General features: G+C 36.8%; 4 protein-coding genes across 5 annotated transcripts; all 4 read right to left on the minus strand.

The window, feature by feature from the left end:
* Nucleotides 1–934: 934 nt before the first annotated feature.
* Nucleotides 935–3540, minus strand: LOC103321879 (tropinone reductase homolog At1g07440-like). Its single transcript, XM_008223735.2, has 5 exons — nucleotides 3436–3540; nucleotides 2854–3064; nucleotides 1904–2120; nucleotides 1653–1759; nucleotides 935–1497 (listed from the first exon to the last, which is right to left on the minus strand). Exons 1-5 carry the CDS (start codon nucleotides 3513–3515, stop codon nucleotides 1312–1314), a joined length of 801 nt encoding a protein of 266 aa, XP_008221957.2. The 5' UTR covers nucleotides 3516–3540; the 3' UTR covers nucleotides 935–1311.
* Nucleotides 3541–6497: 2957 nt separating this feature from the next.
* Nucleotides 6498–8537, minus strand: LOC103321898 (tropinone reductase homolog At5g06060-like). The gene is made up of 5 exons (XM_008223756.3): nucleotides 8359–8537; nucleotides 7862–8072; nucleotides 7335–7551; nucleotides 7125–7231; nucleotides 6498–6960 (listed from the first exon to the last, which is right to left on the minus strand). The coding sequence occupies exons 1-5, from the start codon at nucleotides 8445–8447 to the stop codon at nucleotides 6772–6774; spliced, it is 813 nt and encodes a 270-aa protein (XP_008221978.2). The 5' UTR covers nucleotides 8448–8537; the 3' UTR covers nucleotides 6498–6771.
* A 1768-nt stretch (nucleotides 8538–10305) lies between these two features.
* LOC103321908 (NAD(P)-binding Rossmann-fold superfamily protein) lies at nucleotides 10306–13548 on the minus strand. Of its 2 annotated transcripts, none has more exons than XM_089043928.1 (4): nucleotides 13423–13548; nucleotides 12981–13191; nucleotides 10669–10764; nucleotides 10306–10563 (listed from the first exon to the last, which is right to left on the minus strand). In XM_089043928.1, exons 1-3 carry the CDS (start codon nucleotides 13512–13514, stop codon nucleotides 10753–10755), a joined length of 315 nt encoding a protein of 104 aa, XP_088900054.1. In that variant the 5' UTR covers nucleotides 13515–13548; the 3' UTR covers nucleotides 10306–10563; nucleotides 10669–10752. The 2 variants fall into 2 exon arrangements, with proteins under 2 accessions (XP_088900054.1, XP_088900055.1); XM_089043929.1 differs by having other exon boundaries at nucleotides 10669–10773; nucleotides 13423–13538.
* A 1681-nt stretch (nucleotides 13549–15229) lies between these two features.
* LOC103323548 (uncharacterized) lies at nucleotides 15230–17573 on the minus strand. Its single transcript, XM_016795513.2, has one exon. The coding sequence runs from the start codon at nucleotides 17425–17427 to the stop codon at nucleotides 15310–15312; it is 2118 nt and encodes a 705-aa protein (XP_016650999.2). The 5' UTR covers nucleotides 17428–17573; the 3' UTR covers nucleotides 15230–15309.
* Between the last annotated feature and the right edge of the window lie 7821 nt (nucleotides 17574–25394).

The raw sequence follows: 25394 nt of genomic DNA on the forward strand, positions 1-25394 counted from the left end.
GCAAATGGGATTTGGAAAATGGGCTGTGAAATTGCATTTTGTATATCACACTATGTCACTGTTTTATTACCTCCTGTCAATAAGAGTTTTTTGGCTCATTATTTTAACCCAAGATGTAACCTCATCACTCTTTTAAAACTTGAAACATATTCATGATATAACTATGGTTAATTATTTACTTTTAAATCTTTTAATGTATTCAAAACCAAAAAATAAAATAAAATAAAAACTATAAAAAATTCTCTCTCCTCTCTCTTCTTTCCCTTTGTAAGATATCATCTCAAATACCCTACGATAATACACTAGTACTACTCTTGAGTTGAAATTAGTTAAAGTTGAGACTCTTGAAAATAAGATCTCAATGAAAGCAAGTTTTGGGAAAATACCAGCATTCAGTAAGAAATGAGTAGAAGAAGCAATGCTAAGAGGGGACTTTACAAATTTCAAGCACTTCAATGGCTCAAATCTAAATGAGGTTCCATATCCGAAGCCGAAAAGGCAACGAATGGAGGTGAACATGAAGCCACAATGTCTGACAGCGACACTAGGGTTAGGGTTTTTGGGGACCGAGAGATCATAGATGACTTGTTGCATAATAGCCACGATGGCGGCAACACCTGTGAATGGTCGATGGGGTTGCTGAGGGGGTGGCTGTAGAGAATAGGGAGTCTGGGGTGGGGTGGGGTGGGATTGGGTCGGGAAAGGAGAGAGAGAAGGAGAGAGATTTTTTTTAGTTTTTATTTTATTTTGTTTTTGTTTTTGAATACTTTAAAAGATTTAAAAGTAAATAATTAATCATAGTTATACCATTGACATGTGTCGAGTTTTTAAAACAGTGGTGAGAGTATTCCTTGAGTTAAAGTGATGAGCAAAAATACTCCCCCAATCAATTACATCCCGCAATGGTTCCACATGACGGCACGACATGACATTCAAGTTTTTCTCTAAAAGTTGATGTCTTGGGGCCACAAAGAAGAAAATAAATAAATTATAGGGAAGAAAATCATGTCTAGATAATGTGAGAAAAATATGTTTACTAGAAGTATACAAGCACCAAACTCAGCAAGAAACATGGGAACAACTAATTTCACGATTAACACACTCTTAAGCAATTGGGATACTCCCCAAAAATAAATGAAAAGTAAAATAAAAATTGACTTCCTACATGATAGGATTTCAACAACTTATTCTGAAGATGTAAGGACAACAATAACTCAACATAGAAACCACTTTGAACACAATAGCAATAGTGTCTCCCACTAGAAATTGGGAAAGTGACATCAATTTGTGCTCCAACTTTAATTGCAATAATTATCCTTGGAAGAGGAAGCCATTGACGGTCATACCCCCGTCAGCGCAAATAGTCTGACCAGTTATGTAAGAAGCTGCAGGGAGGCATAGAAATGACACCAAGGCTGCCACCTCTTCCGGCTCTCCCGACCGTCCTAACGGGGTTTGAGAGTTGACAGCATTCGAAAATTGTTCATTACTCAGAAACTGCATGTATAAAGTAGAGAGAATGATAAGTTTTATGTACCTATATACATACGCATGTACCTCGTTATAAATATAAAAAAAACTAAAGTCTAGAATGGACTTAAATTTGAATAAATAATCGATACACCTGAAAACTCGAAGACTAAGGATCTTACATTTGCAGAAAGAGGAGTTCTGATGAACCAAGGTGCAACGCTGTTGACCCTTATGTTATCTTTGCCCCACTCACAAGCAAAGGATCTTGCCAATTGGTTTACTGCACCTGAAACATAATTGCCAAAAGAACATCACAATTTTCACTTCATATACATAACTAACACACAAAATTTGAATGGAAAGTTCAAAAAGATCATTTGGAAAAAAAGAGTAAAGAAAAGAAGAAGGGGTAAGGTGGTCAAATTGATACCTTTAGTGGCAGCATATATACTTCCAATCCCTGCAACTGAGACCGATCCAGAAGAAGAGATAAAAACAATGTTACCAGCTCCTGAAGCTTTCAAAAGAGGATGTGCAAGTTGGGACAAATGGTAAGAGGATTCAAGATTGGTACTCGTAACAAATGCGAAATCTTCTGCTGTGCAATCGAGTGTTGCTTTTGCTTCTGCAGTTCCCACATTGTTTATCTACAGCCACATATTTTTGGAAACGGTTTTCATTTTAGAACAACTTTAGAATATCATGATTTTCCATTTTAGGTGTAGTTTCTAATAAAAATATATTTAAGAAAATTAAAAAAAGCCTTTTATAAAACTACATTTTTCCTTGATACTCGCATTTTTTCTTAAAGTAATGCTACACTTACTATATTTTTATCTCACATTTCTATACCATATGATGTGGCATGCCTCACGTCCTTTAAATCAATGAAGTATATTTTAATAAAGAAAAAAAAAGTGTTAGTTGAGGTTCTATTCTGAAATCAATTGGCAATGGCATGAGTAGCCAAACTCTTTATAAGTCCTTATAAAGTTTTCTAATTTTCCAATGTGGCACATTGTCACTTTCACATTCTCACACGTCCCCATATGTGTGATGACATTTCAAGCCTAACACATGGTCAACACATATTAGGTGACGTGAAGCATATGTGGCTGTTGGGCTTTCACACCTGGGCAACCTGCTTTGATACCATGAAGGAAGTTGACGTTTTACCCCAAAACCAATTGACAATAGGGACACTAAATTACATTTTTGGTTTAAATTAAAAGATTTGTAGATACACTCTTTGGTCTCCCACAAATATTAGTAGTACACAACCAATTAAGTACTTTTGAACATCAGAACATGCTATATATATAGTCTATAAATTGTTTGTTGGCTCAACAAATACAGCTTATATATAAATGGAGTACTTACAAGGATATTAAGTTTCCCGTTAAACTGTGATGAGACTTGGTTTATGAGCTCATGTCGTTGGGCACTTGATGACAGATCACAAACGGAACCAGTGACTTGATGAAAACCTTTGGTCTTCCATTGATTCAAGCAGTCATTGAGCTGGTCTTGGTTCCGAGCACAAGTATGTACAGATGCACCTAGCCCCGACAATTCCTCCACAATAGCATACCTAATTAGAATAATATATGGAACTAGTAAATTGCCAAACATCAGTGAATATACAAAACTATATCATATATATCAATACATTTTATAATATATAAACAGTTGAGCGAGAGAAAAGTTTGTGTTTTCTTAGATTGTCGGAATACATTAGATGCTTATGTTTAAAGAAAAGTCCAACTTTAATGTCTTAATACATAAGAAATTAGTGTTTGTTTAGTAGACTGTTCAACAACATAGATGCTTATGCTTAGCGTAAACCGGAGCCTAACCTCTTAGTAATGCATGCATGTTACAAAATCATCTTTTTGATCAGAAAACACTCATGGATTAGATTGCAAACATAAGTTAGCTAAGAAATTGAAAGAGAAGGCTAACCCCATTCCTTTGGTTCCTCCAGTGACAAGAGCAGTCATTCCTTGAAGAGACCATCTACGACTGATATCTGCCTTAGCCATCTCTCTCTCTCTCTCTCTCTCTCTCTCTCTCTCTCCCATCCATCCATCCATCAACTTCTTATATAAGAAACAAAATCTGCATTCAATATTTTATTTTGATCTGCGTGATAATATTGACAGCTTCGATGTGCACATGTATTGACAGAAATACGATAAAATAAAATAATATTTGTACAGGTTGAAAAGAAACCAAAATGTTGAAAGCATGATGGACATTTAATTGAAATAAGAGTTCTTTTTAATATTCTCTTTTGGACATTCTTCTTTTTTTGCTTGACACGTGTCATTTTCCATACACTTAAAAACAATGTTATTAATATATTATACAAACTAACTTTTGCTTTCCAATTTTATCCTTATTAAATGTATTCAATTTATCCAAAAAAATTTCACAACTTTCTTATCATTTTATTAATTTTTTTAAAGAAAATATCTGCTTTTAAGAGGAAATTCCTCCCCTTTTTTACAAAGGACTTAGATAGAAAAAAAAAAAAAGTCCTTTGTGTTTAAAAAAAAAAAAAAAAAAAAAAAGGGACATTTTCAAAAAACATACATTTTCTTTAAAAAAATAATTGACATTAAAAAAAAATATGGAAAGAAAGTTGTGAAATTATTTTGGATAAAATGAATATATTTAATAAGAGTAAACTTGGAAAGTAAAAGTTAACTTATATAATATATTAATGACATTGTTTTAAGTATAAGGAGAATGACACATGTCAAGCAAAAAAAGAAAAAATTCCAAAAAAGAAAGTTAGAGAGAAAGTTTAGAGAGAAAGTTGTTTGCATTCTCCATAAAATAATTAGGTTTGAATCTACAATTTAGAATGATTACAGCGCACATTGTCGGCACTACATTCTGACATCTAGGGCACCGGCTAGTATTTTAAATTATAATAATGCAATAGATTATTGAGATTAGAGGACACAAGAAAAGAGAAGACGGTTCCGCTCCACCGCAGGCAATGCATCAGTGTCAGATCAGGCGTTAAAAATAAAAAGACCATTGGGACCATAAACACATTTCAAAAGTATTAATTTAGAGATGGAGATAAATTTTTGGTAATCTGTACAAAATCAACGTGATTTGCGAGGTATACAAAATCAACGTGATTCATGCCTAAACAGATGAGACCATATATATAAGCTATTGTCTTTGTTTTAAATATAAATAGTAATAAATAAATAAATAAATAAACACCAAAATCACAGATTGAATTCAATCAGTGACTTGGAAACCTGTTCTTCTCAAGTAGTCATTAAGTTAATGTGTTGCTTAAAAAAAGAAATTTGAGGTTGAGGACAACAATGATCACTCTTAGTTGATAGTTCCAATATATCACATGGCACATACGTGGTAGGAAATAGAATTATGCTACTTTGATTTCACTTGATTTGGCCATCCCGGAGTCCCAGGCCAATTAATTTCTTCCACGTGCTGAGGGCATATGAGTGTCTGAATTATTTACCAAGAGATCCAATATATCACAGCAAACTAGATCCCATTTTGTCTTAAATTTGATTTAGTGAGCATTTCATTTCATTAATTATGTCATAAAAAAACTCAATACAAAAGTACCATGTATACTCTTTATTTATTTATTAATGTGTTTTTTTTACACAAGCGATATTAGGAAGGGAAATTCGAACACATGATCTTAAAATAATATTCCACAGTTGCCATCATGTGCATGATAATATGATATATTAATTTAAATAAAATGGCATTAGTTATCAACGACCACAATATCTAGGGTAATCTTCTTTGGGAACAACCCATATCTTCTGATTCACATGTTTATTTTATAAATTCGAGAATATTATATATATACTTGAGATTGGGTGATTTCAACAATCTTCTAAAGAACTGAACATGATTTAAAAAAAATGCGATAACATATTTTATTTTGAAAACATGAAAAATAACATTTTAGATATTTAATATTGGATATTACTTGCCTCTTTTCTAGTAAGGAGATACTACTCATTTCTACGAATTACAGTTTGACACATAAAAGAAAATTCATTAAAAATACAAAAGGAAAAACTTATGCACATATATCACACTATTACTAACGAATTGTGCTCCTACATGTACGTAAGTGAAAATCTATAGATTTTTTTCTTTGATGAGTTTGTCTCATTACTGATTTTTGTGGCAAATTGCCAAGGGGTAGATACCATAGGGAGGATTAATTAGCCAAACGTCAGGAGACACAGAATTTTTTAATAAGCATAAGCATAAACATTAACTTTAATAAATAAAATCATAGCATTCACTATAATAAAATTAGTCTAGCCATTGGATTGTTGTAATGATCCAAAATTTGTAGCTTTCTCTCTGGATGTTGCTTCAGTCATTGATAGAGAGGAATCACCTAGCCTAGCATTAGACTAGACTAGCGTAGTTTCGTAGCTCTTCTCTAGGAGGAATCAATAACATAAAATCGTAAATGAAAAAGCGTGACGAGAATTCTTAACCAATGTAGAAACTCGAGATTTTGCCTAAAAAGTAATTTTTCGGTGTATCTGCCACACCGCCATGTGTTTCATAAGAGATTATCTTGTCTATACGAGTTTCATCTTATTGTATATTCTATTCAACTGATAGATAGAGCTGTGCTGAGATCTTGTCTATAAGTTTTCCATCAAACTGTGATAGATGTATGTTAAGCTTTCCATCAAACAGTGATGAGATCTCGCCTATAAACTCGTCTCGTTCGGCTTTTGATATCAAAGACCGCACCAGTAACTTAGAAACCTTTCCCTTCCATTGGCTCAAGAACTCACTAAAGTTCAACTTCATTTCCAAGACAAGTATGCATAGTTGTACCTAGCCCTCCCAATTCTTCTACTAGAGCAAACCTAAGTACATATATTCAGCGACGGACCCATGAATCTTACCTCATAGGGTTATAGTATAAAAGTTTCAATTTTTTTTTTTAAAGATTAAAATAACATTGAAAATGAAACAATAGTAGGTTCATGTCAAAAACAACATTACAAGCTACAATTATCCACGACAAGGTTTCAAATTTGAAAACGTAGCATTTTCAATACAAGCAAAAATATCATTTTCAACATAAACAAGCAAGCTATCGAACTCAAAAGATCAATGGCCTCCGTATAAAACCACAAACAAGGGCATATTATGAGAAGGATGAGAGGAGCTTTCGAACTCAAAAGACAAGGAAACCAGAGAGACCTCTAGCTTCTCCTACTACTAGCAAGCACACAAATCACATAAATAATTTTTTCATGGTCCTTGGAAGAGGAGGCCATTGACAGTGAACCCTCCATCGACGCAGATAATTTGGCCAGTTATGTAAGAAGCTGCAGGGAAGCATAGAAATGCCACCAAGGCCGACACCTCTTTTGGCTCTCCAGTCCGTCCTAAAGGGCATCGAGAGTTGACAGCCTCCAAAAAATTTTGGTTACTCAGAAGCTGCAAGTAATGAAGAGACCATAGAGAAGATGAATGCACATGTTATGTGTGCGGAAAGTTCCAGTTTAAATGTGCAGTTACTGATTAATAGTTTAATAACATAACATAAAAAGTTAGAAAATTTTAAAAACACTATCATATGGAAATTTTTGAAAGGATCTTACAGGCTCAGTGAGGGGAGTTCTGATGAACCAAGGTGCAACACTGTTGGTCCTTATCTTGTCTTTTGCCCACTCACATGCTAAGTTTTTTGTCAACTGGTTCATTGCTCCTGAAATAGAGTGCAGAGAAGAGTCCCAATCTTCAACTTGCAGAGCACAATTATAATTCTATTTTAATTTTAAAATGCAAAAACTATGTGCAAAGGAAAAGACCTTTTGTGGCAGCATATATACTAGCCGTCCCAAGTGATACAACGCCAGCAACAGAAGACATAAAAATAATGTTCCCAGCTCCTGAAGCTTTCAAAAGAGGATGTGCAAGTTGGGAAAAATGGTAAGCAGATTCAAGATTCGTACTCATAATAAATGAGTAATCTTCAGTTGTGCTCTCGATTGCTGGTTTTATTTCGGCAGTTCCCACGTTGTTTATCTACAGCCAAAGTCCAAGAGTAGTTTAAACATAACATGAAGGTTTTATATTCATAATTGGGAAACAAAAACCACCCTAATTTAATCGGGCCGGACTTGTAACGCGTTAGGGCCGACTCGGTCCACTTAACACCTCTACTTCCAACTTTAAAAAGAAAAATAACACTAAATCATGAGTTAACTTGTACAGTTACGTATATATTTACTTCATATCTCTGGAAATTTTTTACCGCCAATATATTTTGACCATGCATAAATTATACAAAAATTTAAGGCTCAATCGGTTTAACAGATAAGTGGAGCACACTTACAAGGATGTTTAGTTTGCCGTTAAATAGTGATGAGACCTTGTTTATAAGCTCCTCTCGTTGAGCTTTTGAGACAACATCACATACTGAACCAGTGACTTGATCAAAACCCTTCATTTTCCATTGGCTCAAGCAGTCGTTAAGCTGAACTTCATTACGAGAACAGGTATGTATAGTTGCACCTAGCCCCGCCAATTCCTCCACAATAGCATACCTAAAAACAACACATATATATGTAGTACTACTTACACTAAACTAATTACCATAATCATTCGTTTCGCAATACAAGTTTGGCGAGAAAATAGTACCCTACTACACTCTTATACATAAGTGTGTGTGTGTCTATATATATATATATATATATATATATATATAAGTATATGCATTATATTACAAGTTTCTGTTTTTTGATGAGGAAGCACTTATCAGAGTGAATCTTCTGGTCCCGAAAAAAAAAAGAACACTTTCAGATTGCAAGCATAAAGGAAGAAAGCGCTAACCCAATTCCTTTGGTTCCACCAGTGACAAGAGCAGTCATTCCGCGAAGAGACCATCTACTATCTTTGCCATTGCTATTTGCCTGCGCCATCTATTGAGGCTGCTACTGATATTTCAAATTGGTTTTATATATATTTATTCAGAAATTTGAAGAGAATATTGAAGATATATATTAAGTAGAAACTAGAGGAGACTTGTTAGTCTTGCACTGCTTTACACTTTTTTATAGGTCTAAAGAAGCACAATGCTTCTCTTGTACACAACAAACCTATCAACCACGCGCTAAGATATTTGCCGAAAATTGTGTCGTATAGTTGGAATTTGATCAAGCCTAGCAGTCATCGAATACAAAACAAAAGGAATATTTTTTTTTTATTAAGAGGGACGATAATATAATAAGCTCACACACATTATATAAATGCTAGGATTCGAACATAAGATCTTGTCTGAGAGAGCAATTACTCAAAATCACTATACTAATAGGTCCTTTACAAAATAAAAGCAATAATAAAGGAGAAGAAAGCTGAGCAAAAACAGAGGAAGTACTTGTGTACTAGATCTCTGAGCAACAGGAGATAAAAACAATGTTACCAGCTCCTGAAGCATTATAATATTATCTTGGTTTCTCTCTCCTTACCAAAAATACACAAAAAATTAAACCTTGTATAACTTGCTTGATGCGACCATATCAAACCCATTTAAGGGATGCAACCATATCCAACAAAAATATCATCGATTTTAACTAATTAATAAAAAATGGGCCAGGGAATTATACGAATTATTTAGTTGAGACAATAATATAGCATTAAATAATAGGCCGGCTCAAAGGTGCATGATGATTCTGGTTCCAACTAATATATATATAGCTAAATTACTTTTTTTTTTATTTTTTATAATACAAGCGATAGTCTAACACTACTACAAAAAAACGAAATAAATAATGGTAATCCACCGTCATTGTGATGCAAGTTGCATAAGTTGGTGTACCCTGACTTATTTATTTTTATTTTTTATTTTTTTTAATAAATTAAAGGCCCTAGGTCAGAGATTTTATTCATCAAGCAAATGGTAATAAGACTAATCTTCGTGAAGGTAAGAGTGAAGCCAACTAGGCGATTCTTCTATTGATTAATATGTCTCGGTATAAGATAAAACAAATTTGGCTAATTAGTGGGCCACAAAATTACGTGAACAAGGTTGGTGTTGCAAGAACACAAAGGCAAAACGCTTTCCCTTTCCTAAGTTCAACCTGAGTTAGGCCTTAAGCAATGCAAATCAATCAGGGTAGCAAAAATATGGATTTTGTGGTGATCGAAAGGCCAAGTTCTGCCATTCTGAATATGAGAAGCCTTGCATACTTGTTTCACAGATTTTAGGTCTTTCTCTATTGCTAATTTGTTAATTTGTTTTGAATTAGACGCTCCAAATCAATCATCTTATCAATTGGATGGATACTTTAAATTTTGGGCAACATTCCTCTTCTACAATTAGCAAACAGCTGCACCAATAGGCCCAACAACATTTTAAAAAGGCTCTAAGCCTATTCTAAAAGGATATGGATCCATTTGACTTTTCAACATCCTGCGAAATACCCTAAACCCTAAACGCAAGTAGGACATACCCAAATTATGAGATTTTGGGTACAAAATTAGCCCCAGCACATGCATTTGTTCAGGGATAGTTTTTGGATTAGCTCTGGTGAAATTTGGGTCCGCATCCATTTTAGTCGGATCCAATTGGTGGAGCCAAGCAAGACACAATCGAAGCCCACCCGCCCCTTTTGCACATGAGTTTGAATCTCGTCATCATATATTAGAGCAGTTTATAATATGGCCGTTAAGAAGAAGACAAAAAGGTTTGCACACCGTAAATAGCAAAGTTGATATCAAATGAAGACGTAGCTCAAATAAAAAAAGAATAATGCGCATGCCGCATTAAAAAAATAGACATGTAATAACTTAATAATTGTTATATATTATTGAATTGGGCAGAATATGGTTTCCAAGTAGAGGAAGCCCGTGTTTTATTCCATATTATTGAGTTAACTTAGACTCGTTTTCGTTGCCATATCAATTTTTGTGTCTCTCATGGAGAACTTCTCTCGGACTGACTTCGACTTGGTGATGAAGGTGTAGCACAACATTTGCAGCAAGAGCCTTGTGGTGCAGGGGTGCAGCATACACAAGCAGGACATATAGTTTTCACATCTGAAAAAAATCACATAAAACATTATTCTTAAATAATTATACATCAGAACCAAAATGTACAAATTAAATCTTATATGAAGAAAAACGATGTGAATTAATTGTTACCTCGAACTGTGGATCGAGCTGCCTCAGAGGTCGAAATCGGAGACAGTACCATAGCAAGGATGAAAAGGGTCACCAGAGCAGACCTCATTGAGTCAACTGCCATTGCTTGTAATATTAAGAAAAATATGAGTTTGATGAGATGAAGATTGTAGTTGAGATATAGCGAGGAGGGATATATTTATAGTGGAACGTGTTGCTTCAATCGGATGGGGTTGAATTTCTACTAGCGTAGCCAACTTGCACTTGATTAAATGGTAATTATTTTCTCCAAGTTAGAGGAGTTCTCAAGAAAGAAAAGAAGCACAACCAAATCTTTTGTTGAATTTATTGAATCTCTTAATCGAACAAGTATGAGTGTAGATTGAAGTTATTGAATCTTGACTTTTATTCATTTTTTCCAAAAATCAATATTGACTTGGGAACTCCTTCAAATAGGAAAAGAAAATTCTAGGGATGCAAAAATTGACGAAGAAAAAAAGAGCTCCGTTTTATGCTGACTGCTAGCCACCTATACTGACAAAATATAGTTCAGGGCCATCTTTGGGATCCTAGTTTTTTTTTTTTTTTTTTAACATTTAAATTTCCCTTTTTTTTATTTATTTATTTTACGGATAAGAGTAGTTTAGAGCATTATCCATTACTATAGGCCATTACCCATATACAGAATTTAGCATTTTCATATTTAATACTCGTATTATACACTTATGTACGTATTTTTTAATAATACATCCATTTTTTGTACACATCTTGGGCTATGTGATTTAAATTTGATTAGTTAATTAATTATTTGTGAATTATTTGTAAAATTCAAATATCATATAATGTTGTTGTCTGATTGAGTTTGTCCTTATCTAATACATGTTGGAATAGGTATCAACCACTCTATTTAAACACAAGCCCTGGGTCTGTACAATTACATCAAATACGCAAAGAACATTCATATCATCATTCTTGTATAGCTTCAAAGATAAACACACAAATTTCGACAGAAATCAAAGCCTTAGTGCTAGGACTTTGATTTAGAGAGTTGTATTCAAGGACATTGCAATTCTGCAACCCTCTATCCACAAGAACAGTCAGTTTTTAATTTATAGTCATATTTAATTTCATTATTCTATTTATTTTTTTAATTTCATTGTTTAATTAAATTATCATAATAATATTGATTGTTATTCCTCTAACAAGTTTCACTCAAGAGAACGAGTTAGATTAAAGGCAAACATTCCCACAAAAAAGAAGAAGAAGAAAACATTGAACTCTTAGATTGATTTATTGTGAAATTTATCTATCTTCAATATCCGCTTTTGATATGTTGAAACCACCCAATTAATATCAATAAAGTATAAACTAATGCAACTAGGAAGGTACTTTTTTTGAAAAATAAAAGTTAGAGCTGCAAGGCGATTCCTTTAAAATATAATATATTTAGTATAGCCGGCCGGATATACTTTGGTATTTCTTTTTTCTTTTTTTTTTAAAAAGTACAAGCTCGGCTTTACCACTGTTAATTTTTTTTAAAAAAATATATAGTCTAGCCGCCCAGCTATACGTGTTTTGACACGCGGGCACCCAAGCACTAAGGCGGGGCCTTTTTTTTAAAAAAAAAAAAAAACTATAAATAGGCTAGCTGCACGGCTATACTATCGCGTATTTTACAAAATAGTATAGCCGCGCGGCTATACTTGTTTTGATGCGCAAGCACCTAAGCGCTAGGCAGTCCTATATTTTCCCTATAAATAGTATAGCTGCACGACTATACCCATTTTTCTCACGCGGCAATATATTGGTAGTTCTTAGCCATCTCTTTCCCACTACACACTTTGACCTCTAGGGCCACTGCTCCCAGTATTTTAAGTTATAAGTACACAAGAACACAAGATATTCAGAATGAAGAACACAAGAAAAGATTAATCCAGCGTATGCATAGTTGCACGTAGCACTGTCAATTCCTACCCAATAATATATTTGCAAGAGGATGACCATTTTAGAACAACTCTTGGATATCATGATTTTCATATTTTAGATGTAGTTTTTAATAAAATAGTTTCAAGAAAGGAGAAAAAAAAACATCTGTTGAGTATGATGGAGGTATGATGGAGGAGGGACGAGACTAGCTCACCATCCATCATACTAAATTTCTTAATAATATTATCTTGGTTTCTCATTACCAAAAAGACGAAAATTAAAGCCTTTCGACTGGGAAGGGAATTCGAATTTGGGTGCAATGGAGTGGGTTCACTATCCTAACCAATTGGCCTATAAATTGTGTGATTTCGCTAAACAAATACAACTTAAATGAATGGAGTACTTACAAGGATGTTAAGTTTCCCGTTGAACTGTGATGAGACTTCGTTTATTAGCTCATGCCGTTGGGCTATTGACACCAGATCATATACTGAACCAGTGATTTGATGAAAACCCTTCATCTTCCATTGACTCAAGCAGTCATTGAGCTGGCCTTCATTTCGAGAACAAGTATGCACAATTGCACCTAGCCCTGCCAATTCCTCCACAATAGCATGCCTATATATATTATGCAATTATGATCCATACATAAAAAAAAAAAGTGGGAAAGAGAGAAATTAATGTTCACTTAGTAGACTGTCTGATAACGTTAGATGTCTCTGCATGTACTAGAGGTATATTCGATATGCATTACATGCATCATGCATGTTACAATTTTTTCTTTTTGAGAAGAAAACACTAACGATCAGATTGAAAAAATAAGCTAGGAAATTGAAAGAGAAGGCTAACCCGAGCCCTTTCGTTCCTCCAGTGACAAGAGGAGTCATTCCGTGAAGAGACCATCTACGATCTTTGCCATTGATATCTGCCTTAGCCATCATCTCTCTCTCTCTCTCTCTCTCTCTCTCTCTCTCTCTCTCTTCAATTCATCCACCCATCCATTCACTTCTTATACAAGAAACAAAGGCAATGTCAATACTGACTGCTTTTATGTGGCAAATTCCCAGTTTGCTTCTGCATGTAGACAGAAATATGACATTTCAAAAGATGAGTGGGACCATAATTAAGACATTTCAAAAGACAACTTTGGACCATAAGACATTTCAAACTACGCACTCCACAACCCACAACCCAACTGCGCAGTTGAAATCTTAAACGAGTGCATGATAACCATTCGAGGTATTATTTACAACGTGAAACTCCTTATTATCATTATCATTATCACTATCTTTTTGGTAACAATTATCATTATCACTATCGCTACCCCTATCCCTATCCCTATCCCTGTCGTGTTATTACACGCTTGAGTATTTAATAATTAAAATTATTGATTCAAAGTTTAGTGAATGGGTAGGGATTAGACAACCACTTTGTTGATAATCTGAATGACGGGTCCTCTGGTGGCTACGGGGTTGAAGATAACAAAGAAATATCCATCTCTTTTAACCAGACTGATGCTCACTGCCTCCTCACTTCGCTGACTTTGACTGGCTTCACGTTTCCTTTTTCCTTTATTTTTTTCCTAACTAAAAAAAATTATACTTGGTGCGGATGAAATTGGACACTCATCCGTCCCCATCAATCATTATCAATCTCTTGACTTGGGTATTTGAGTTGAATCGTATCCAAATTCTCACTCTTTCTTCTTCTTCTTTTTCCTTTTTCCGTTTCGAATAATATTTTTTAGTGTTGGTCCTCCGATTGTGTTAGAATCTTCTTCCCTCAATGTCGCTTATATATCAACATAATGATTTCATATTTTTCAGTCATTGCGAAGCACTTCATCTTCTTCCTTCAGCCAAAAGAAAGAAAGAAAAACTCAAGCGTGGCTCTCCTATTAGCAAACAAATGATACAACTACTTCCAAGTCATGCTCTTTGGAAGAGGAATCCATGAATGCTAATTACTAATTAGTGATAAAACACCACACCACAATGTTGGTGTAAGTGGCTCGATATAAGTCATGATGTGTAAGTACCACATCAGAGAATAAAACAATAATATATCGTTCAAATATATAGGTGGTCCACTCCTAATTGCACCGATGCCTTTTATGATAAAACATCACACCTAGAGGTCCATTGAGCCTTCTCCCTCTTAGATGGTTAAGGTGGAAAGAGACCATATCGACGTATGATTTGAACAGGTAATAGACAACTATTACACCTGTTGCTACAATACATTAATTGAACCAGTGATTTGAAACCCCTTCTCTTCCATTGGCTAAAGCAGTCATTAAGTTCAAGATGTATGGTTCCGCCTAACCCTCGGAATTATTCCACTAATATTCTTAAGATTTTGCATAAATTGGTGAAATTAAACATGTACCCAGAGTTCTAAAACAGAGGAAAACAGGGGAATAATTTAAGGAAGCGTTGCATTTGCATTGCCCTCACAATATTTTCTTTTAACGCAAAAAGGATATCCAGAATACATAACTAAGTAAAATATCATGTATTTTCAATATTTCCTATAAAACAAGATAATAAAATAAAATAAAAACATTGATTTATTTTGGCTGATGAACACATGACTCCATTGTCCAAGATATACTACTGTACTAGTGTTGTAGCTAGCATGAAATGCAAGGCATGTCTTAAATATTCAAACTCTACTTTGCAAATCAAAATAAATTCAAGTACAAACAGATCTGCTCTGAGACAGATAGCCTCACTCTCACTCACCCCCTGGTTCGATAGATATTCTTGGCGCCCCTACTCTTATCTGAAATTGTTCACTCAAACCAAAATTTGCCATGAGAAGACAGACATGAGTAAGAAGCTCTCCCCCCTTTCTAAGATGTTGGGCGTGTTCATTCCACCCACATTGGCTTGCTGCATAGCACAACATCTCTATCCACACCTTAGCTATCATTTCCCATTTCTCTTCATTTCCCCATCCTTCCTCCGTTTCAAGTGATTGCAACTGTTTTGCAAGCCTACACCCGGTAAACAATACTGTCTTGCTTCTGTCCCCAATCACTCTCTCTGGATCCACCTCTGTGTTCACCTCAAGCAACACTTGACGGGCACGGCCTTTTCCATTACTACCACTTATGATGCTTCTTCTCTTCTCAAAAAATTTTGTGGCCTCAGCACAAGTATCCCGGAACCTAATTTTCCCAATTCCCTTTGGCAACATGAAAGGGCGCGTCACGAGAATGTGCATCAGGTAATTCGAGACCAACTTGCTGAAACTGTGTTTCGAATCGGGAGTAGGGATCTCCGGATATTTTTCTAGGTCAGTATAGTAGCACAAATCAGTTGCTATGTGCCACAGAAGAATGCTCTGGTCGAAAGGTACTTCAACCAAGCTCCAAATCAATTTGTCTTCACAATTTGTCTTCTTTAGCACTTGATCACCTCTCCAACTCAAGACTTGGCTAACGTGATGTTCGCTTCGAGCAACTTTGAGTTGCTCAAAGATAAACTGTTTCATTTTGATAGGGACATCCTCTAAAGTTGAATAGCAGTACTTCTCCCAAATGTCATAGGTGCCAATGAACTTTTGAATTCCAACAAACTTTACGGGCTTCTCTTTTAGACAAAAATCAATGAGATTGAATTGTGTCATGGTTCCAGACCACCCTTTTTCATAGCTCAATTTCAACCGGAAGTAAGAGATTGCTCGATACATAGGTGGAGCAAGCGTATGTAGCCGCTTGATTAACCAATATTTAGGCTGGGTTAACCAATGTTTATACTTGCTTAACCAATATTGTGTCCAGTCTGTGAGAACTAGAGCAGCGATAGCATATAGCTCAAGGGCAATGGCTCCAACAGACAACAAGTAAGTGATAGCCACATCAATGGTTGAATAATGATGCTTATCAATGACGAGACAATAGACGAAAAATGTGGAAATGCAGCAAACGAGGCTGATGGAGCGGAAAATGATACCTGTGAGAGAATACACTATGTTTGCCTTCGTGTACAGCACATCATACATAAAGCCAAGCTCAATCTCCAGTAGTTTGAAAACGTAATCGAATGGATGGTCGCTGATCATGTAATTGCACCATAGTTCATCATAATGATCAAGGATCAAATCTGCATAGAGACGCTTTAAGATTTTGAATAATTGATAGGCTTCATGGAGAGGTTTGGCTTCAGCAATAGTGGGGTGAACTCCAGGTATAAATGGAGCTTCAGGGATCAAAGAGAAAGCTGCAGGCTCTCCCCGAATTTCTTTGGAATAATATTCAGTGGCAAACTCAGCATAATCACTTTGGTTAGGGGGTGGGAGCAACAGCTCCCTAAATCTCTCACTGCTTGCAGAACGCAGGACCCAAGTCCTCTCCCCATACTTGATAATCCCGGAAACAAAAATCGGTATTGCTAGTGAGGACAGCTGGTACTGGCTTGCTGTCCATGACTGTAAAAAGATGTATAAAGCCGTTCCAACCTGCACAAGTAAGCCCAAGAGGTGCCTCAGCCAGAGCGCATTGTCCTCCAATGAGTAAGCAGTGATGGTGTCCGGGCCGCCGAGGTGAAGCAGAAGAAAGGGCACCCAAAAAACCATCAGGTTCTGGCTGCTGTTTGAATGTGTGGAACTTTCTGGATCATTTTCTCCTTGTTGGAAGCTGGATATCATTCCGAGGGCAACTGCGGCAACCCAATCTGCTGATAAGTATGCCGTCCAAGTGACGATTCTGAGCCAGGGTTTTGCAATGTACTTGCGTCGACTTCCAAAGAGTATTAGCAGGATTTGTAAGCACAGGCTGATAACAACCATAATCCTAACGTCCCATTCGTTCCATAGTTTTCCCACACTATCTGGAATAATTTTCACCATCCTTAAAAGAAATGAAACTGGTGGCAACTAATTATATTTAAAAATTGCAGACTCCAAACTCGTGGCAAGGCAAGGCAACTAAACTGAAAAGAAATGAAAGCTAACCCTATGCCTTTGGTTCCACCAGTGACAAGAGCAGTCAATTCCCTAAAGAAGATACCATCTTCCCTCTCTCTCTCTCTCTCTCTCTCTCTCTCTCTATCCATGTCTGCTGTCTCTATCAACAAGCACTTTGGCTCTTTACAAGTACTGCTTGAAGCCGTAGCCGTTCAATCTTGAGGCAACCCACTACTATCTAATCCCCCTCCCCATAACTAATAACAGAAAAAATTATTCGAATATATAGCTTTAACTTTTATCATTATTGTGGGGCCAGGAACAAGCTGTGTACGTGGTTATCTCTGCAGAATGGCACTCCTTGCGTGGCCGTGAAGAAAGAATGTGAGGTATTTAAGAGTGATTTTGTATACATCCGAGAGGTCACATGTCTGATTCCCTCTCTCCTCAATATCGCTTTTGTTAAAGAAAAAGAGAAAGAGAGGTTACGGAGAGAGACAGAGCCACATGTCTAGTACCGCGCATGTATATACCTTTCTTAGATCTCTCAATTTCTAAAGAACAAATGTATTCTCCTCATTATTTTTCTTTTTTGGGTTGATATGGGTAGGAGATTTTTTTTTTTTTTTTTAGGTCAAAATCGAGTTTCATTCAATAGAAGGCCAAAGCCAGTTGAATCCAAAAAATGAGTTCAACCAAATGCAGTACAGAAGGCATAGAGCCCACTATAGTCATTAAACTTATGAAGGACATAAAGGCCACCTAAAGGCAAAAGCTCACAAAACACAACACTCACATATGAAGCCCTAAGACAAAGAATAGGGAAATGTTGCACCACCCAAAACCCACGAGCTGTGTCACCAACGCAAGACGACCACCGCCGAAGAGAAACTAGTAACCAAAGCTGCAAACAGAAAATGATAGTGGACAACCCACCAAAGTTACAAAGAGCGCTACCATAATCCAAGCAATAAGTGACACATGCACTTTAAAAGCATCATCCACCCATGGAGTAGAGGAGAAAATGATGGTGGTGGAGAACAAACGCTGAGACGTAGTCGCCAATGATGGATGGAGAAAATACATAGTTTGTAAACACACGAAAATAAAAACACCGACGATGGATGGAGAAAATACATAGTTTGTAAACACACGAAAATAAAAACAAAGCCGATGACGCTGAAACCACCACAGCCGCCGCCCATGCCACTGCTGCCACTATTATCGCTGCCGAAGACACAAGAGGGGAAGGTCATGTGGGGATTGGAAGTGATAGAAAATTGAGACATAAGCCTCAAAGCTCACCAACACAAAGAGGGAAGGGCCCCACAAAAATGGACCAAGTAAAGAGGAGAAAACCTCACGCAAACACCCGCAAAAGGGGGAGAATGAGCCAAAAAATGAACATCAAATCAGGAGGAACAGAGAGCAAATGAGGAATAGAGTAGGGGAAGGAAGGGGAGAAGGGAGGAGGCGTAATAGTGAACTCCTCTTCCCCCCTCAAGCTATGCGGCGCTGGAGAAAACTTTTTGGGGAGGGCGTATTTTTGAAATTAATTAGTGGATTCCTTTTCTCTTTCTGAAAATTATGATGACTAGTTTAAAAAAGTGAAGTTTAAGAAAAATATTTTTGAGTTTTATTAGATGAACGTGTTATGTTCACCTCCAATTTGAGCTGGCCTGGCCAATGTAGTTGACGGTGAAGCATGTACGTACACTCACCTCAAGTGTACATCCCACTAGTAGATACATATATACATACATAGAACCATTTCCACAGATATTTTGAAATAAAAAATATGTAGCAGCGAGTAATAACCTTTCTTTCCAAGTCAAGTGCTTTGGAGGCTAAGCCTTCCGGCCATTGAACTCATGCTCCTTGGACGAGGAGGCCTTTGACAGCCACCCCTCCATCGATGGAAATAGTTTGGCCAGTTATGTGAGAGGCCGCTGGTAGGCACATAAATGGTACCAAGGAAGACACCTCTTTTGGCTCTTCTGGGCGTCCTAACAGGGTTCAAGAGTTGATATCTTCGAAGTTTTTTCGTTTCCGAGAACATGTATAGAAAACAGAACGGATATTCAAACCAGGAAAAAAAAAGACACACACACAATGCATAGGACAAATATATTAGTAGCTGCTAAATTCCAAGCTTGTGAAGTATAAACATAGTTTTCATAATTGGTCAAACTCTTCAACAAAAAGATTGAAGGTACCAATTCACGATGTGACACATGAATCCTGAGCCTTTACATTTACATTACTTGAATTTATGTGCATTTCATAATAAGCCGTAAACTCATCCCCCTTCTCTACTCCTTTGGTTTTGCCGATCGCTTCTTTTCATCATTAATGGCCAAGAACGACTTTCTTCTCAATACTAGTGAAAATTGGTCACCATTGTTGTTATTGTAGGATAGAAGCCTCCGACAATTGCCACAAGCTGACGTTGAATCGTCGCTTTGTTGCTACTAGATCCCATCTTGATTTGGCTGGCGAATGTGAGACATCGTCGCTTTGCTTCTTCTTGCTACTAGATCATAACTCATTATTATGATTCGAAGCTGATCCGGACACAGATCGGCTTTGGCTTTCCGTGCTTAAAGCCTCATTGGAGCTGCTGGACACACACAACGATTATGTGGTGTCAAATCCAAACGACACCGTTGCCGAAGATCCAGAGATCGTCTTCTAGGTTGATTGGGGCTTTTAGCGACTTCTCTAAACAAACTAATTAGACAACTTGAATTAATTGAACAAGAAGAAAATTCAAATCAGATTATCCGAGGATTTAGGATTCATATTAATTTAGCACGTTGTTGATATTCTAGAACTAAAACCAATATTGTAATGAACATGAATTCAGCCAAACAACAAAGTGAGGATGCAATAAAGTGAAATGAGGGGAGCGACGATTTGTGCAATGCAAATTAGTTTCTTATGTTTGTTTAGGTTTTTCCACCCCATTTCACCTCAAAAAATAAAAATTAAAGGGGAACGACAAAACAAGAAAGTGAAATATGGAGACGAGACAAACAACGTTAAAGTCTCAATCGTGGGAAAAAAAGTTTTAATTATGATTAGGGCCATCCCTGAGATTCGAGGGCCCTGTGCGAAACAAATTGGGGCCTCACATCTAATATGAAAATAAAATAAATAAAAATTTGCCATAACTTAATGTCATAAACAATTTTTTTATAACTAAAAGTCACCATGAATAAATATGTAATGACAATTAGAAATCAAATTCATAAAAATTTAAATGTTTCTATTTGACAAAATTAAATATTTGGTACAAAAATAAGCTCATTGTGCCCCTACAAGGTCCCTTGCTGCTTCCAATAAGCAATCTGTGTTTAATAGGAGAAACAATTGGCAATCACAAATTAAAGAGTAGTTGCACACAAATTCCTGAAATTTGAATCTGACTATTTGATTTTGAGTGGTCTTTATGAATTTAGGAATTAGGGTTTTCTCTTTTTGGTGTTGAAATTCTGAAATTGAAATAATAACAAAAATTGTCAAAGGATTGAAAAAGAACCAAAGAGAGATTGATGAATGATGATGATTACTTACCAGAAAATTAGAGTTTAAGAGAAAAAAGAAGACATGAAGTTTTTTTTAAATTTTTTTTTTTATATTTTAAGAACGATTGATACGTAAGGAGTAGAAAGTGTTTGGGGGATATATGCACTCCTCCTGTGGTTAGCTTTTTTTATTATTATTATTATTATTATTATTTTTCAGGCCTCCTATGGTTAGCTTCGATGTTTCCTTTTATTTCAAGGCTTTCTACTCCTCCTGTCGGTTTCGGAAATCGAGAGTATTCATGGTTTGAATCATTGCGTACTTCAAGAGGCTCGTCATCTCCTTACCGAATGGTGTAAAGGTGGTCGGCAGAGTAAAGGTGATCGGTCTGTATCATAAAATGATTAAGGAAAGTTTGTTTTATGGATTGAAAGAGTCTATTGTACCTAGCTCTAATCGATAAAACCAATTCAGGGCCGTTCCGGCCAAGGTGGATGGAAATAGTAGACATTGGCCTTCATCGGTGAGCCCTTTGCAACCTAGGGCCTTTTGGAAGGTATGAATGTGTGTCACAGGATCTTCTACTCCTATGTAGAATGATATTCGGAGTGCCTGGAACTCCTTTTCATGTCAGTATATTCGGATTCACCTGGTGAATGGCCAGTTGTACCTTTCCCGGGTTGGTGTTCGAATCAGTTTTGTTCTTCCTCGATCGATTGACTTTCAAGGAGGAGGCGAATGGTGGGATCGTGGAGGAGGTCGTTGCGAAGTGTTGGACGCCCCGAGGCCGGTTGGAAGGCGAACATCGTGTCTTTGTGTTTCGCGCCCGTCGCTCGTCGGACCTTCGATAGGACCTCATTTTTGCCGATCATTTTCCTTGGTTGATCGGTGTTCTTGTCTGGATGATCATGATGTTGTCGACTTGCATAAGATCGTCGAGTTTTGCTTAGACCGGAATCGGGGAAGTCCACCGTTCCCTATGCCGATTGTTGAATTTGTCGCAACAATCGGAGTAGACTCGATATTCCGGTGGCGTTCCTCTAGAGACGAACTTGAGCCCTGGACGACGGGTTGTTTTCCTCTCTCTGCTTTGCACGCTTTTGAGTGATTGCTCTCCAAGTCGTAGGGTATATTCCAAACCATCCGCAGATTAGCCGAGTGTGATTCTTTGCTTTCGTGAAGAATTTGTTTTGGTGTTGTCCAATTTGAAGGAAAATGTTGTTGTGTTCTGTATTTTCATCATGTCCCTGCAGAGCTTCCATCTATCCTCTAGGTTGTGTCTTGGCGTTTCCACTTAGTATGTGCCAAGTGCAGGGTTTGCTCTACTGGCGAGGCGATGATAGGACCATCGGTCGTGAGGAGGGAAAGTGGGTCCATAGTGAGGTGGAAAAGGAGATATGGGCTGATTGTCAATCAAGTTTCTCATAGACAACGCCAATTTGTTCGCGCTAAAACTAAACAGATAAAAATAGAGCTAACTTACAGGTGGAATGGGGGTTTGGACCGAGGAGCCTTCGGTCCGTAGAGTCCTTTCTTAGGGCGTAGTGCTGGATTCGACCTAGAGAAAGAAACGACAAGTGAGGTATGGGACACCGGTGTGGTGCCGAAGACCCTCCGATGCCAAAGTTAGTGACTAACAGCAATTCTATTGACAGAGTGAAAGCATAAGTCAAGTAAAATATTTTACCTCTTGGCTGGGCCAAGGGGCTCTATTTATAGAGAGCATTTGTGATGCTCTTAGTACTTAGTTTCGATATGAGACTCGTGGAAGTGTCTTCGACGGTCGACATGTGCCCTGACAGGTTCTGGCGGGAGTTCGAGGTTTTATCTCTCAGAATCGGCCGAATGTGTTGACCGATAGCTCGATATTATGTGCCGAAGGTTGGTGAGGGTGTTAGTTGTAGGCGCTTTCTGCGCAACATCTCTAAGTTGCGCGGGAAAGTGCCGACCCTGACCACGTATGAAACGGTGGAGTATGCCGATCGACCTTTCCATGGCCCACTGAGCTGGTCTATGCCTTGTTTATGCTCCACATGCCATGATGTGAGTTGGGGGGGGTCAGATATGGTACAAACAAAAGCCTTCCAACTGGGAAGGGAATTCGAATTTGGGTGTAAGGGAGCGGCTTACTATCCTAGTCAACTGGCCTACAAATTGTTTGTTTTGGCTCAACAAATACAACTTATATGAATGGAGTACTTATAAGGATGTTAAGTTTCCCATTGAATTGTGATGAGACTTCGTTTATTAGCTCCTGCCGTTGGGCTCTTGACACCAGATCACATACTGAACCAATGATTTGATGAAAACACTTCATCTTCCATTGACTCAAGCAGTCATTGAGCTGGTCTTCATTTCGAGAACAAGTATGCACAATTGCACCTAGCCCTGCCAATTCCTCCACAATAGCATGCCTATATATATTATGCAATTATGTTCCATATATAAAAAAAAGGTGGGAAAGAGAGAAATTAATGTTCACTTAGTAGACTGTCTGATAACGTTAGATGTCTCTAAATGTACTAGAGGTATTTTCGATATGCATTACATGCATCATGCATGTTACAGGTTTTTCTCTTTGAGAAGAAAACACTAACGATCAGATTGAAAAAATAAGCTAGGAAATTGAAAGAGATGGCTAACGCGAGCCCTTTCGTTCCTCCGGTGAAAAGAGCAGTCATTCCATGAAGAGACCATCTACGATCTTTGCCATTGATATCTGCCTTAGCCATCATCTCTCTCTCTCTCTACAACACAAATTGAACCAGCGGTTTGAAACCCCTTCTCTCCCATTGGCTAAAGCAGTCATTAAGTTCTAAAACAGAGGAAAACGGGGAATAATTTAAGGAAACGTTGCATTTCTTTCATGCATATGAAAATTGAAAAGATTAATGGTCTTGTCCAAGATTGAAAAAACTGGCCCAATCCCAAATTGCATGCGCCAATGTATATTTTCATTAAATAACAAATTGCACGCCTCTCCAACAATCCACTTGCAATGGCCTACGCTAAAAAATGTTTGCCAAACTTTTGTATTAGATACTGAAGAGAAAGGTATTTAACATTGAAGAAAGTCGAAACAGTCAATTCAGGATTGCAATTTTAATCACATAATAATAAACAAATGGTGCTATTGTCATCGCCAAACATATTTCCCTACCTACTCCCCATTGCCTTTATTATTCCCAAATTGACATTTTCGTTACCTAATCTTACCCAACCTTGACCTCCTCCCTCCTTTGACGTTAGATATCTGAAAGTCTTGATCCTGTACGTTCAACTTGGATTTTATACATCTACTTGGAAAGCATAATTAAAGAGATTATTCTTTAACAATTAGATCACTCCCATCAAAACATCTCCGAGAGAAATCATGTTTTTCATGTCCTTCACGGTGTAGGGCATGCGTATAATGCACCACATGTTACCTACTCTAGCCAATCTAAACCATATAAAATTTTACTAGATGAGAATCTAACTTTCAATGTTTTAAAAGGCATCAAAGTCAATTCATTTAACCAACTAACTCGTAATAACTCTTAATTCATTCTTTCCCCTTAATTTAATTATGTCATTTTGCCCCCACCGCCTATAGGCGATGGTGGCCATCAACCATCAATCAATTGTCTCTAGTTCCGTTCTATCCTCAGTTTCCCTAATCTGCTCATATTGCCAACCATTAATTGATTTAATCGTTTTAATCAATTCCTGTTCTAGTTCATCTCCAAGTTCATCTGTAATACATCCTCATTGAAATGGACGAGAGAGTGAAGTATGTAATTTCATCTGTCATACATCCTCATTGAAAATGTGTTATTATTGTCAAACAAAGTGTATGGGAATTCTCAGATATCATTTTTTTATTCAGATAAGTAAGGAATCAAAATCCAAACTAAGTAAGGACTCGCAAACAATTATTTGAAGTAGAACTTAGATATTATAGTTTATTTTCGGATACATATATATCAAGTGATATTCATATATATCAAAAAATTGATTTATTTTGGCTGATGAACACATGACTCCATTATCCAAGATATACTGTACTAGTGTTGTAGCTACCATGAAATGCAAGGCATGTCTTAAATATTCGAACTCTAATTTGCAAATCAAAATAAATTCAAGTACAAACAGATCTGCTCAGTGGCAGATAGCCTCACTCTCACCCACCCCCTGGTTCCGATTTGGTTTGATTTGGGTCGAGTTTCACAAAAATCACAGAGGAAATCGAACCAACCTAATTTAAGACATTTTGGTTCGATTTGGTTCGCCTGGTTTGCGCTTAAGCCCAATACTTTCTACTTTTACATTTTTTAAAGATTGTTCGCTCAATTACAACAACAAAATTCACAACTTGCCACCTTTTTTTTTCTTCTCATTTC

This window comes from Prunus mume, linkage group LG1 (genome assembly GCF_029339155.1).
Source record: "Prunus mume cultivar Tortuosa linkage group LG1, ASM2933915v1, whole genome shotgun sequence".
Taxonomy (NCBI): domain Eukaryota; kingdom Viridiplantae; phylum Streptophyta; class Magnoliopsida; order Rosales; family Rosaceae; genus Prunus; species Prunus mume.

Coding starts and splice junctions, on each gene's coding strand:
- LOC103321879 (XM_008223735.2), bottom strand. CDS start 3,515: ATGGCTAAGGCAGATATCAGTCGTAGATGGTCTCTTCAAGGAATGACT. Junction 3,065..3,435: donor GGAGGAACCAAAGGAATGGG/GTTAGCCTTCTC, acceptor TATTCTAATTAG/GTATGCTATTGTGGAGGAAT. Junction 2,121..2,853: donor ACGGGAAACTTAATATCCTT/GTAAGTACTCCA, acceptor ATGTGGCTGTAG/ATAAACAATGTGGGAACTGC.
- LOC103321898 (XM_008223756.3), bottom strand. CDS start 8,447: ATGGCGCAGGCAAATAGCAATGGCAAAGATAGTAGATGGTCTCTTCGC. Junction 8,073..8,358: donor GGTGGAACCAAAGGAATTGG/GTTAGCGCTTTC, acceptor TGTTGTTTTTAG/GTATGCTATTGTGGAGGAAT. Junction 6,961..7,124: donor GAACTCCCCTCACTGAGCCT/GTAAGATCCTTT, acceptor CATTACTTGCAG/CTTCTGAGTAACCAAAATTT.
- LOC103321908 (XM_089043929.1), bottom strand. CDS start 13,514: ATGATGGCTAAGGCAGATATCAATGGCAAAGATCGTAGATGGTCTCTT. Junction 13,192..13,422: donor GGAGGAACGAAAGGGCTCGG/GTTAGCCTTCTC, acceptor TAATATATATAG/GCATGCTATTGTGGAGGAAT. Junction 10,774..12,980: donor ACGGGAAACTTAACATCCTT/GTAAGTACTCCA, acceptor TAATATTACAAG/CAATGGCAGTTGACTCAATG.
- LOC103323548 (XM_016795513.2), bottom strand. CDS start 17,427: ATGGTGAAAATTATTCCAGATAGTGTGGGAAAACTATGGAACGAATGG.